General features: G+C 46.2%; 1 protein-coding gene across 3 annotated transcripts in view; it reads right to left on the bottom strand.

The window, feature by feature from the left end:
• DCX (doublecortin) overlaps positions 1-14300 on the bottom strand; it is an 81484-nt gene that overhangs the window by 59351 nt on the left and 7833 nt on the right. For all 3 annotated transcript variants that reach the window (XM_066559232.1, XM_066559231.1, XM_066559234.1), the window contains one exon: positions 9332-9672. In XM_066559232.1, the coding sequence (XP_066415329.1) occupies positions 9332-9672 (341 nt within the window). The remainder of the gene's footprint in view (positions 1-9331; positions 9673-14300) is intronic.

Raw genomic sequence — 14300 nt, 5'->3', positions numbered from 1 at the left:
GGATGCCCACAGCCAGGGATAGATATCCACAGATAGGAATTAATGCCCACAGACAGGGATTGATGTCCACAGACAGGAACTGATGCCCATAGCCTAGGATGGATGCCCACAGGCAGGGTTGGATGCCCATGGGCATAAATTGATATCCACAGTCAGGAATTGATGCCCACAGCCAGGGATGGATGTCCATGGCCAGGAACTGATGCCCACAGGACTGGGCAGTGGGTCCTGCAGCCCCAGGGCATGCAGCAGCAGCAGCAGCTAAGCAGCAGGGAGCAGATGGTGAGGGCAGGGCAGGGCAGGGAGGAAGGAGCCCCAGCCCTGCTCTCCCCAGCTGCCCCGCAGGCTCAGGGGCTGCATAATGATTCCTGTGGAGCCAATCAAAGCTCCTTGAGCTCATTGTCCTCCAGATAACAGAGCTCAGACCTGGAGCACTGGCAGGACTGACCTCTCATGCCAGTTCTGACTGGAGCAAAATCCCCTGGAAAAATCCTGCTAATGAATGGGGCATATTATCTCATCTTCTCCATGTCGGGGTTTGTTCATAACTAAATCCCCCATTTGAGTGGAAAAATAAAGGAAAAAAGAAACAGTAAAAGGTAGACTAGATCTTGCAGCCACTCTAGCTGAAAAATCCCTGTTCTGAGGTATTTTTCAAGATAAAAAATACAAAAGCACCATGAGCTAATACACATTAATTTCCTACTTATTTTAGATTACATGGATAATTTAAAAACTGGTAATAAACACTGAGATTTGCATTTATGTGCAGGAATAATGTAAAAGCAAGCAAACATTTTCAAAGTGCAGTTAAAGACTGCAGTGAGGTGTCTTTGGTTTTGATTTATTAGGGTTAGGGAACAAAAACAATAACATGGCTCGAGGATATCAGAGCACAACCATCCCAGTCCCTGGGATTCTTTAACTACAGGAAGAGTTAGGATTGCTTAGACAGCAAATTGAGCTGCAGAGCTGTGTTGTACAACGCTTAGTAAAATGTATTTATACAGATAAAAACATGTTTACTCACACACACGGTGCTTGCAGTTAACCAGGGAACTAGAACTGGGTTTAATAGTGTAGATTATTATTAAATATCCACTATATAACACCCAGCAAGGCCTGGCTGCACATTCACAGGGAACAGGGTGTGCCTGTGGCTGGGAGCAGGGAATGCTCTGGTTATTAGCCCTGCTTATTCCCCCCTATTCAGGCTGAGCAAATCTCCAGGAGCAGGCCTGCAGTTCCAGCTCTGTTTTAATCGATTTGCTGCATCCTGAGGAGCACAGGGACAGCCCTCAGCTCCCACAGCTCCTCTCTGCACCTCCCCACGTGTGCAGGGCTGCCTTAGACAGCTAGGAAAAGCTCCAGGGATTGCATCCAACTTGGTTTTTTCCTCCTCAGCTCCTTTAGACACAGTTATAAGACACATTTCTGCATGTCTTTTGTCACTCCTGGCAGAGCTGAGGGTGGATGGAAGCTGCATCCTCTGCAGGTGAGCAAGGCCATCCCTCCTTCCCTTACTGAGCCATAAAAACACCTTTGTGGCCACTGGCATCATGGCCAAAAGACAGGGTGAGGAGGGTTTTGAAAACCTCCCACACTCACAGAGCCCTTAATATTTAAGCTCCATGCAGGTACAGGCACTAGACACAAAAATGGATAATCACTGGCTCAGCCCATGTGCAGTTTCAGAGGCAAGAGAGAAGGGAATGTTGGTGTGCTGGCTGACAGCTCTATCCCAGCATTTCTCCCAGCCTCTGTTACCTGGTTGTTTGCCTTTATTCACACCTAGAGCAGGCTTTTCCTAGAGAAAAGTGTGAACTGTCTCATAACTTGCCTGCCACTGAGTGAAAACAGCTTTTTGGTTGAAGGCCAGTAAGAATTGGTCTTTGGTTGAAGGCCAGTAAGGGAAGGGAAAAGAAGAAATGGTTTCAGGCAGTCAAGAAAAAGAGGTGAACTTGCAAGAAGATGTGAAAGGTGGCACCAACCACCGGGAGATCCTCAAGGTGTGGCCCCCTGAGGGAATTCAGGGGTGTTTGCTCAGTCTTTGAGCTACTGCAGGTAAGGAGAGGTGAGCAAAAAATAATGTGTGATGCCACTCACAGCCTAACTATAAGGACCCTGTGAATTCAGAATAAGCAAGATATTTCCCCATTACAAACAGGGGAAATTCACATATTTGATTATTCCAGGTGATCAAAATAAGACATTTACAAGAATCCACACCCTTGTTCAGGATATTTTAAGTGTAACCTTCTCCCTCTCAGAAAAGGAGGGAATCTCATTCACATTGGAATTGCTGCTGCTGCATCAAAAAGGAACCAGAAACTCAAGTTTCACATAATGACACAAACTCACAATGGAAAAAACAACAAGGCTTTCTTGTCCTGTCCACAGCTCCAGATATTCAGCCTTATTTCCCTTGCTCATTTTCAGCCCATTTATTCCAAGATAAACCCTCTGGCACTACAGTGAATAATCCTCTTCTCTCTTGGGATGCAGAGTGAAAAGGGAACGTGTCACTCTGTATGACAGAGAGGGCTGCTAAAATAAAGATGCTACTGAGGATCGAATTTTGAGCACACGTCTCTTTCGGGGTGTGAATAGCACCAGGATGCAGAACCAGGGGCCAACACTCCCAGGTCACCAGGTCAGCTCTGACTGCATCTTTCAATAATTCTGACAGCCTGCCATCTGTGGCACGAGGAGCAGGTGTTCATGTGGAGCGTGGTCAGTGCATGGCTCTAAAATCAACCATTTCCAGCAAACAGCAGCTCTGGAGCCTGCTCATGGACTGGGAGCTTCACTGCCTTGAGAGAAAAATGGTTTTACAGAGATTTCTACCCCAGCCAGGATCTGCAATGTGCCAGTGAGTACACAAAGCCCCGTGCATGGCAGGCAGGGGATGACACCTCCTCCAGAGCCTGAGAGTGAGGCAAAGCAATGGCAAAACACCCAGCAAAGTCTGCAAGATGATGTTGTCTTCCCCTGCCTCCCCTTGCTCTACACACAGAATTATAGAATTGGTTTGGCTTGAAAGGGACCTTAAAGCTCATTTAGTGCCACCTGAACACTGCCAGGGATGGGGCAGCCACAGCTGCTCTGGGCAGCCTGGGCCAGGGCCTCACCTCCCTCACAGGGAAGAATTTTTCCCCCCCAATATCTAATTTAAATCTGCCCTCTGACAGTTTAAATCCATTTTCCCCTGTTTCCATCACTACCTGTCTTGGGGAGTGGTTGGACCCACACCAGTGGTAACCAGGTCACAGGAGAACAGGTCTGATGGAGAGTTCAGCTGCTGGGATCAGCCTGTGCCAGCTTTAGGAAACACAGGAATTAGGATTCACAGCACTCCAGACAGGGCCCTCTTCACCCAGATTCTGTGGCCCACAGACACAGGGGAAACAGAAATTAATAAGCATAAGGTTTCCAAATAACATCTCAGGAAGCCTTCTGAATATTTTATCCTAAGTACTTAGCTACACACCCATTGAAGCTGGGCTTGCTCATTCTAGTGAGTGCTGAAATCCTTGTGGGATACCTGTGGACTAATTGGTTTTGTCTGTGTTAGTGTCTAGTCACTGCATGAATCAGGCAGTGCTGGAGCTGCAGCTTGCACTGAGAGCTCCCTGAAGAAGGAGAACTAGGCTGTGTTGTCTGGCTCTGTAAGTGGCTGGGTTCAGAAGTTCTCCAGCCCATACATTATTACTAATCCTCCCTGCATGACTCCCTGCTGCTGCAGAGCAGTGATCTCACGCGAGCACCCCGGGCCAGAGCATCTGCAGCAGCCCTGGGCAGGAGGGAGCTGGGGTTCCTCCCCATCCTGAGGGGTGTGGGCTGGGATCCTGCCTGCTCAGCTCCTCTGCCCAGCCAGACCTGGACTCTTCTATCAAAATGGGAGATTTACACGGGGCCTGGTAAATCTCAGAAGAAGCTGCAAGAGGAAAGGGCTGAGGAGCAGATGCAAAGCAGATCTGGGTTTGTTGTTCCAGCTCTGTGAGGCAGGGAGGGAAGGTGGGACTGCCCTTGGCACTGGCTGCTGCAGGAGCTTTACAGAAGGTGGGACACAGAACACAGTGCACCCCTCTCCTGCTCTTCCCTCCAATTTCCTCCAAGGCTGAATTCCAGTGTCTCAATATAAGACAGCTTTCTTAAAGTAAAAAAAGAGGGTGTTTAATTTCTGACTCCAGCATTTATAGATTTCTAAAAGTGACAGGGGATTGGAAGGTGACAGTGCCACCTCTCCAATGACACTGGACAAACCAACAGTCCATCAAATTTCTCCTCTTCTGTAAAAGAATGCAAAACAATAAGTTATTTACATAAAGTGTGTGAGAAAGTTCGTTACAAGAATGTCAACATCAGAAAGTTTAAAAAAAATTTAAAAAGAAGACAACACCAGTGCATGGAACTGCATATTCTGGGGTCTCTCCAAGGCAGCTCTTCAGCATCCTAAAGGGCAGCCAACAGCCCAGAGGGAGGAGTTGTTCTGACATCCTTCTCCAGAACACGTGCAGTAACACAAAGCAATTTGCTCACTTTGTAACCCTGAACCTGGTGCCTCAGGGTGTGAGTTAACTCCTGCCAGGGCTCTGCAGGGAACAGGCTCCCTCTGATCTTCCAGCAGTGCAGATGTTATGGGCACAGTCACACAGGTGTCACCTCCTTCCTCAGCACCAATTACAGATTACAGCTGTTGGAGGCATTTTTCCATTTCAGCACAAACCTTGTTCCACGTCTCATTGATACAATTTCATTAACACAATCAATAGATCTACATTATCCTGGAAGAGTTTCGTCCACCGCTGTTATCAACACTTGAGTGATTAATTTTTTACTACTTTTTTTCCAAATACCAGCTTAAAATCAGGGCAGCAACTCCAAAGTTTGGTTTCTCCAGTGCAACTTGTAGAGATGCCTTAATGCATTGAGATGCTTTATTATCAACTAATTTAGGAGATGCTAATCAACTTATCAACTAATCAACATCTCCTATTATCAACTAATAGGAGATGCTTTATTATCAACTAATTTATTGACTTTGATCACCAAGTCCCAACCTTAAACTTGCTGTAAGCTTTGTCATCCTTCTCCCTCTATGGCTGCTGCCCTTCCTCAGTGCAGGAAATCTAAAATGAAATGGCAACTTCTTTCCTGGCCAGGAGAGGTGGGCTGGCCCCTGGGGCACTGGCATCAGCTTTGCAAACACAGGATGAGCTCCCCTCATCACCTGCCACTTGATATCCTTATCAAAGCTCAGGCTGCTAGAGGGGACCATTTTATTAAGACTGGAAATTCTATTGGGAGTGCAGTCACAAGTGCCCTGACATATGGAAATGGATGTAATTTCATCTGATGAGACAGCTAACACTCAGCTGGAGCAGCAGCACAGTGTCTGGGCAAGGGAACAGCCAATGAGCAGAGCATGGGAGACTTCTCCCCATGTTTGAAGATTTCAAAGGCCAGGGGAGATCACTGATGTTATCATGGCTAAAACCACAATCTGCTCCCTGCTTGTTGACCAGAATATCTCTATTTATGTGCAACTGAAGCACACAAGCTCTCCCTGCTCTGAACAGCGTCTATTCTGCTTACGTTTTGGTGATGATAATTGTTGGGTCACACAATGGGGTGTTTAGTTAATTAAGGCATGGCAATAAAACAGCTGGAGAAAAAGAAGAAATTCCACGTCACAAAAGAATATCTTAATGCTAAAGTACAACTGGATTGATGAATTTCAGACTGATGCCTGATGAATTTCAGAGTATCACCAAACTCAGCCAACGACCAATAAAAAAAGGACTGATTTTTGTCACTGCATCTCTTCAGGAACTTGGCTGAACAACTCACAGGCCTTGGAATAAAATACAGGGCAGGCAAAGAGGAGTTCAGGGCGCACAGAACATGAGCTTTCACAGGTCACTGAGAGGCAGGGGGAATGCAGGCAGAGCCCACCTGCAAAGCAAGGTGCTGACAGCAGCAGCTTTGGGCTGCCAGGGGTGGAGCAGCCTCCTGTGAACACCGACCCATTGTGCACCATGGTGAGGAGGGAGCTCAAGCATGAGCAGGACAGGAAATCCACACAACCTCTGCAAGGTCCAGCTCAGCCTACTGCATTCAAAACATCCCAAAGCAACTCCATCCACGGTCTCAAATTCTGCTTTCTAATTTGGCTTGTTAACGAGCCAGGGCAGGAACTGTCATCGTGTGTCTGTGAAGCAGCCAGGGCTCCCAGGAACCCAGACTTATTTGGGACATGGGGTAGAACCAGGAGTTTAAAAAAAGGAGGAAGAATCTACCAAAATAACTCTTTTCCAGCATGATCCACAGGCCTGACCAAATTAAATCCTGGATGTGTGTATTTTAATTGTCAATATTTATATCTCAACACTACACAGTTGTAGTCACAGAACCAAGTACTGAATTTGGCCCATTACAGCATCTGCTTAATGCACTGAATTCTCTCACCCACTCCATTTCCTGTACAGCCATGGAAGTTCCAAAGTTAAATCTCTGTTGTGATCCCCTGTCACGCTCATTTTTGGTCAACTGTTTGAAAAGCCTTTTGGGCTCAGGGGTGTGCATCAAGAGGTAATGCTGTGCTCCAGGGAGGGAAGGAGCCTGAGTACAGACGTTAGAAATATGTGCAAGTTAAATAAACTACTTAAACACAAGATGCTAATTTAGCAGCTTCAAGGACCATATTCCTCCAGCCAACCCAAGACATAAAAAGACACAATTTCATTAAAATAACCTAACCCCACTGTTGTTTTGAGTGCTACATTTATTCAAACACAGCCCACCAGCTCTCAATTAGCTGCTTTGGCACTCCAATTGCAGCAGGTCTGCAGTGCACAGAAATGTAATTATTCACACACCACCCTGTCACTGCCACCACTGTCTGTACTTCTAAAGCATCTTGATTACGGCACTGATGAGCACTATGGAAATGCCTATAAATAAAATAATCATCTCCCCTCATTAAGTTCCAGCTCGTGGACTGAGGCAGGATGATTTCCCTTTGTACGTTCCTTTTGTAAATTTTATCATTTCACAACAGAGAGAGCAACGTGCCTCTGATGGCACTCAAAGAGACAGACTGTCAGGATTCTTGTCAGTATTTCAGCTTTGAGCAGCTTGCATTTTTGCATGAATATTTCCTCCTGAAAATAAAGCGCTGTTTGTCAGAACCACGCACGCAGTAATCTCTTTCTAATGTCAGCATCAGACATGCAAAACCCCCTAATGTCATGTCAGGAGGTCAGATTTTATGGAGCAGTATGTCATGGAAACCCTAAGAGCCAGCATAACCTTCTAGCTCTGACTTCCACACTAAGAACACACATCTGTTAGAAAGAACAAGCATTGAAAGAAATCTTCCACTAAAAACAAAGCCTTGGTGAACCCAGGTTTGCTCCTCAGGAAGCTTCAATAGCAATTGGTGCTGCAAACAAATATCAAACATCCCATTATTGCCAAATCACAGTCTCACTGTTTTCAATAACTGCATTGCTGGGTGTACATTTGCACACACTGAAACTCCCAGCTGCATCTCCTACATGCAATCAAATATCTGATTTCATAAAATGGTGAATTATAAAGCCAGAGAAACAAGTTAAATGTCATATCAGGGCTGATCCTGTCTTGCTCTCCAGCCAGAGGTGAAAGGGAATCACCACTTGCCCCTGCAAACAGCTAAAAGGGGGAGAAGAGAGCAGTCTGATGGAAGCTCATGGAGCATCCCTATTTCTGCAACATCCAAAGCAACATCTCAGCCCCAAGCTGCCAGCAGCTCTCAAAGAACTGAGGCCACTCACAGGTTCAGATTAGGATCCCCCTTCCCAGCTGGGAGAACAGCAGGACTCTGTGTCAGCATGAGCAGGGAGCTGCTCTCAGGCCAGATCCAGCCATGGAACCCCTGCAAAGCTGCTGTGACCCAAAGGGCATGGCCTGTGCCCAGGTGTGATCACCTCAGCGAGCACAGGTCATTTCAGAATCCCCTTTCCTCTTTCCCTGGTCTCTCCCAGGGTTTCCAGGGCACTTGTCCTGGTATCACTGCTCATTTCCAGCAGGTTTTTGTGTCTGTGGACAGGCACCCTCTCATGTTCAAACTGTGCATCTGAGGAAGGAAAAGGGCTGTGTTGAGACAAGTGGAAAGGAAAGTTTTGTCAGACAGATGGGATGTTCTGTGCATCTGAAGCTGCAACCAGACAGTAACTAATGTGCAGGACACAGGATGAGACAAAGCAAGAATCACTGAATGGTTTGGGTTGGAAGGGACCTTAAAAATCACTTAATTCCAGCCCCCTGCCATGGGCAGGGACACCAGACTATCAGGTCAGAGTGACATGCTGCTCTCCCAAGAACTACACTGCACTCCTGGACTGTGCAGGACATTGTAGGAACCTGCATTTGGGATGAACATTTTTATTGGTAAAATCTGCATTTCCTTGGGCAGAACTAGTCCTTGAATAACTTTCTCCAGAGACAGGACAGAGTTAATTTAATGCAAACCCATCAATCTCTAGAATAACCAGTGTCCAAACCCACACAAGAGGCATGCTGCCTGACTCCAGAATCTGGAGCAGGAAAAATAGTGACAAAAATAAGATCATTCCTCAATTACAATAAACAGAAAAGTTAAATCAAGCTCAGAATCGTCCTTGAAGAATCTATGTCTTCCCAGCTCTAAAAATGATCCCCCACATTCCTTTAAGGCTTTTCATAGATACAGCAATACGAAATGGCTCGTAGCTGTGTAGCTGCTAACAAGACACAGATGTTTCCTTCAGTTCCAGCAACATGTAGACATGAAGCACATTTTGATGACCTGCTAAATATTTCTGACTCTTTCTGCACGTTACCTCCTCCTGCATTTAGTCAAGGAAATGCTCCACAGTTCCACACTTTCCCTGCTCACTCTGGAGCTGGCCAGAAGAGCAGGCTTGGATCAATCGCTTTATCTTAGCACTTCTCTGAGTGGAGCCAGAGCTGGAGAGCTTTTCCAGTGAGTCCAGAGCCAGTGCAGCTGGAGGCTGTGAGCCCAAGCCCCCCTGTTATTTATTTAGCTAGCCCAGAGGACACGCGCCGCACGCCGGCGTGCAGGGCGAGCATCTGCTCCACCCAGACCCACGGCTACATTCTTTACTTGGTATTAATATCAGGCAAAATTTAGTAACCTAACCACTGGCATGAGAAGCCATACTTCTAAGGCAACAGATGGCAGCAATCATCTCAGCTTAATTTTAGCCTTCAAGAATTGCTCTGAGTCAGCAAAGCCGCACAACAAGAGGGACAAAAAGACGTAACATCTGTAAAAACCTCTTACCTGCTTCCCATCCAAGGTGTAGAGCTTTTTGACCACCCCTGTCTCCAGTTTGATAGCTTCAGTGATGTCAGTGAGGACCTGCTCGAAGGAGTGGGCAGTCTTCTTGTTGAGGAGCACGCGCACGGCCTTGCGCGGCTTGACCCCGCTGCGGATGATGGTCACCAGCTTGGGGCGCACGAAATCCTTGTTCTCCTTGGCCTGGGCACTGTTGCTGCTGGCCAGGGACTGAGGTGCTTTCTGGTTGGCAGAGGTCTTCACGTTGACAGACCAGTTGGGGTTGACGTTCTTGGTGTACTCCACCTTCTTGAAGAAGTTGTCGGATGAGCAGACGTAACTCTCGCCTTGAGGAAGAAACGAGATTCTGCAGTAAGCACCAGCTCTGTGCTCTTCCCCCACAAATCATGCACACCATTGATAATTGTTTCCATTAGCACTCCCACGACAGCTTGTTCTTAAAACATTCTGCCTTGTTTTAATGCTATGTTTATGGTTATTTTAAATATTGCTGGTATTTCCACAAAGTAAGGGTGTCAGCCATCAGCAAATACATACAATGAACCAGGGGTTGAGAGAGGTTGAGTTATAAAAGTATTTAGGTACTTGAAGATGCAGCTAAGCTTTCTAAGAGCTTCAGAACACCAAATTCATTTGACCACCTCAATTATTTTATAAATTTGCCAGTTTTCCCTTTATCTTTACAGACCTAGATGCTACTTCAGTGTGTCATTCCCTGCCAAGAGGACATCACTCATCCACAAAGTGCCTTTTGCATCATGCCTGAAGAATAATCAAAATCTTGTCCTGAACAGTCTCCACTAAAAGTAGCCTTGATAAATCTAGCAGGCATAACAGCTATGCACTGTTGGAGCATCAGTGGTTTATTAGGGAACAGACCTAGTGGCAGCTGAGATTAAACACTGTACCAAATACCACTCCTTGATTTACATGGCTGATACCAACCAAAAATACATTAAATCCAAATTTAGACATGGCAGAGAAGAGTTACAGAGTCTTTTTAGTAATTCCCAAAAAGCCCTTCCCTATCCCACCCAAAATTAGTTTCAGGCTTTGTCTGTAATTTACAGGATCCTATCTATCCAAGGTTTTAAAAGCACCTTAAAGGATTTGTAGGAGCTTCTTTCGGGCCTCCAAATCTGATGGATGCTGGAAGAGTTATTACTAGAATGAGACTGTAAACCAGTATCCCTAAGGGAATGTAGCTGTCTGGTCTGAAATGACTCAGGCTGCACTGAAAAAAAGTCACTCACTGCTGGAGGAAGAAGCTTTCGTCTTGCCATTAGATAAAATTTTAATAGGAACTGAAGGCATGACCTGTAGGATTTTAGAGTCTCTTCTGGTGTTTTCTTTGTCTGATCTTACAGAATTAAGTTTCTCACGTACTACAATATGTTTGAAATCAAAATGCAGATTTAACTATTTTGAAAGACAATTTTTTTAAAAAAAGAAACTCCTTCTTTACCAAAAACAGATTGGCTGCATTTCCTTGTCTGTCCCTGACTGCAAACTCCAAGGCTCAGACATCTTTGAAAAGCCTATCCCACAGCCAAGTCTGGCTTCCCACCCAGGGATCTCTAGGACAGGATTTGACATCCAGTTGGCAAAATATGGATTTCCAAACATCCCACTGATTTTCACGTGGCCCAGGCACATAACATGCCCAGGATAAATTTCATACTGGAGCTCCTTCTGCTGACTAAATTGCGCTTCTGATGGAGGCACCAGAACCCATGGTGACACCACAGCAGACACACAATAAACAGATTTTAACAGGCTTATAACAGCCCTCTTTGTATTTCTGTCCCTATTACTGACCAGGGTGTGATGCCACAAGCAGCCATAGAAAAGATGCAGGATTCTCACTTATTTTAACCCCACATTTGTACCCAATTTGCCACCATGATGCCCACTCATAGTGTTTGCATCACCAGCTGCAGCTCCTCTCCATCAGGTGTATAAAAATGACCAAAATCCTTGATCAAAAGGAAGCAGATATTCTGTTTCCCCTTCTAAAGATGGAATACAAATACAGAAGGGAGCTGACAAGGTTTATGATGAACACTCAGTTGGGCATTTTGTCAGTGGGTATAGCCCAAACCAGCAATAATCCCACCAGCAGGTTCTGTTGGCCTGAACAAACAGTAAAAATCTCTATTTTCTGACAGCAACACCCCTCAATAAACCAACCATGCAGCCCTGCCCATAGCTGGAGCTCCTTAATCCCCAACATTTTGTGAATCTGACTCAATAAAAACTCAAATATACCCCCCAGAGTACCATGCATTATACAAAACTCCCTCTGGGGATATCCTTTTCCAGAAGCTTTGAATACTTCAGATCTTTCTGATTAATAAGTGATAAGTTGTGGTTTATTCATCTGCTTCAGCCAAGGAACACCTGGTGCAGAGCAGGCCCAGGCTTCTCTCCAGTTCCACAACTGGGAGAAGGGCAGCAAGGAGCCTGGAATGCTCCCACGAATTAACCATCCTAAGAACCTGAGCCCTCCCAAGCCCATAATCCCCGGGCAGCAGAGCCCTCCTAAGTGTGCTCAGCAGAACTGTGCATTATCCTCTGAGAAAAGGGATTTCTCTGTTTAAATGCAGCACTAAGAATTCGTGATTTGAATGCTGCTGTCACCCCAGCTTCCCTGTGCCAGCTCCTGACCTCACATTCACCTCTGCTTCCCCACCTGAAAAACAGAAATAAACCATCAGCCACTGAAGTGTGGCAAGGCTTGGCTTTCATCTGCATTTGAACTTCATCTGTATAATTTTCACAGTGAAGGAAAGTGCACATTTGCACTGTGTTCTGTAGACACCTGAGGTGCTGGAGCATATTTTCTATTAACAAGTGGCATATTTTAAAGTAAGCTGAAGAGATTCTTGATCTGTCTGGTACAGTACCATTACCCTTCGTTCCAGCTGAGTCCTTTTGAGCTGCTCACAGCACAGCACAGCTGTTGGGGGATTTACACCACTGTACACCAAAGGGAACAGTGTATGAAGGCAGAGCTCTTGTGGGGCTTGTTCCACAGATGTGATCCTGGGCAGCTGTGCACATCCACACACTGGCCTCTCGAGCTGTGCTCACACTCACGAGTGCAAAATGGAATCTGCCCTTTCTCCCACTGAGCCCAAACTCCAGCAAATAAAATCTGTGCTGTATACTCCATTCTAAAACTGGAGAGACATTTCCTTGGAGAGACACCCCAGAGGAGCAGTTCAGAGCAGCAGCTCTTCCCAGCAGCATCTCTGCAGTCACAGCAGCGCAGCTCCAGGGAAGAGGAGCTTCTCTTCCCTTCCTCCCCGACCTAAGGATGTGACCTGAAGCTTTAACTTCATTTAAAAACCACTTCAACCAACGTCTTCCCTGACTCAGTTTATGACCCTCAAACAGCAGCAAAATCATCATTCAGGTTCCTCACTGAGGCACATGCATTTGCCAGCCAGGAACACACTTTCCACAGTGTATTTCACCTCCCACAGTGGAGTTTTACCCAAACCTTACCATGGTAGTAGCAGGATTGAGCAAGCATGGGCTGGAGACCTGTGAACTTTGAAGCTTTGAACTGCACAATGTGGCCAGGAGATGATAAAGAAGAGAAACCTTACAGGGAATAGAGCTACCATGGAGGGAGGAGTGGGCTCTCTGTGGGTTTCTGTGCCACATCTGTCTGTGCTAAGCCTGTAATGAGAAGTCAAGGTGTACAACTGTGCCAGGCACAGAAATATGACTGACAGACACAGCGTGAGAGCAGAAGATGTGCTCAGCATAACAGAAGGGATGGGAAGGGGATGTGAGATCTTGTCACGAGCAAAAGAAACAGCTCCAAGAAGAACATTGCTCCCAGCCCTAAGCACAAAAATCTGTGCACAAATATTTTCAGGAGCATGTCTCAAGCCAGCAAGCAGCTGTGCAGAAATCCCACTGCAAGCAAGAGAAGGTACAATGGACAGCCAGGTCATTAATTCCAAACAAACCCCAAAAAGGGAGCCCCAAAGAGACACACTCATGCACTGGGGCTGAGAGCATCATCCTGACAAAACCCCTGGTGCCAAGGACGGTGTTGGTTCAGTGCAGGGCCAGCTCAGAGCATGAAGCCCTTTTTACACTGCAGAGCCCACAGGGGGATGAGCACTGTCACCATGCCAGGGTGCTCCAGAGGTGTCACAATTCCTATGGTGCCACCAAAGCAGCCAAGGCATTTCCTCACTGCTCCTGCCTGCCCTCAGCAATGGCTGGGCTGGCTGCAGACCTCAGAGCTGCTGTCATGACCATCATATTTGCCATTTGAAGCCAGGCTTGCATCACACAGAATTACTCCAAGTGCATGACACATCCCAGTGGCACCGATCTGCTGGAAGCACAAGGAGATTATTCAGCTCCTAAAGAAGGGATGATCTCAGCAAAGATAAGGTTTGCCTTGGAGAAGGTTCGTTTAGAAAAACCCTAAGCTCCAGATGAGTGCTAATCCTCCAACCCTCTTAGAGCAGCTCCCTGTGACAATACCAAAAATGACAGGCTGTGCTTTCAGGAAAAGTTATCCTTCCTCAGCATGCACCAGCAACTTTCCAAGGATAATGAACTGTGGGCAGAAGTCTTTTGAGAAAAATCAGGAAAGCTGGATTGAGGCCATTTTGAAAGTCTAAGTGCTAACAGTTATTCCAGGAACAGTCTCTGTGGGCAGCAGTCAATTATTCTGGCTGTTAGATCTGCAGTTGCAAAGTTGAGAATGTGCTACTGTGCCCAGCTTTTGTGTTTCATGGAATTTACCAGGGCTGCAGCGGGAATTAAGTGGACTTAACACCTTGCAGAGTTCATTCCATATGGTGTTGGAGGAGGCCTTGAGTTTCAAATGCATGAACTTGCTGCTGCTTCATGAGTAGGAAAGACCTACTCCAGTTGGAAAGACCTACTCCAGTTAGAAAGAACTACTCCAGTTAGAAAGACC

Source organism: Molothrus aeneus, chromosome 14, assembly GCF_037042795.1.
Source record: "Molothrus aeneus isolate 106 chromosome 14, BPBGC_Maene_1.0, whole genome shotgun sequence".
Lineage (NCBI taxonomy): Eukaryota > Metazoa > Chordata > Aves > Passeriformes > Icteridae > Molothrus > Molothrus aeneus.
Note: the sequence above shows the minus strand (reverse complement) of the source record. Positions and strands in the feature narration are given on the sequence as shown.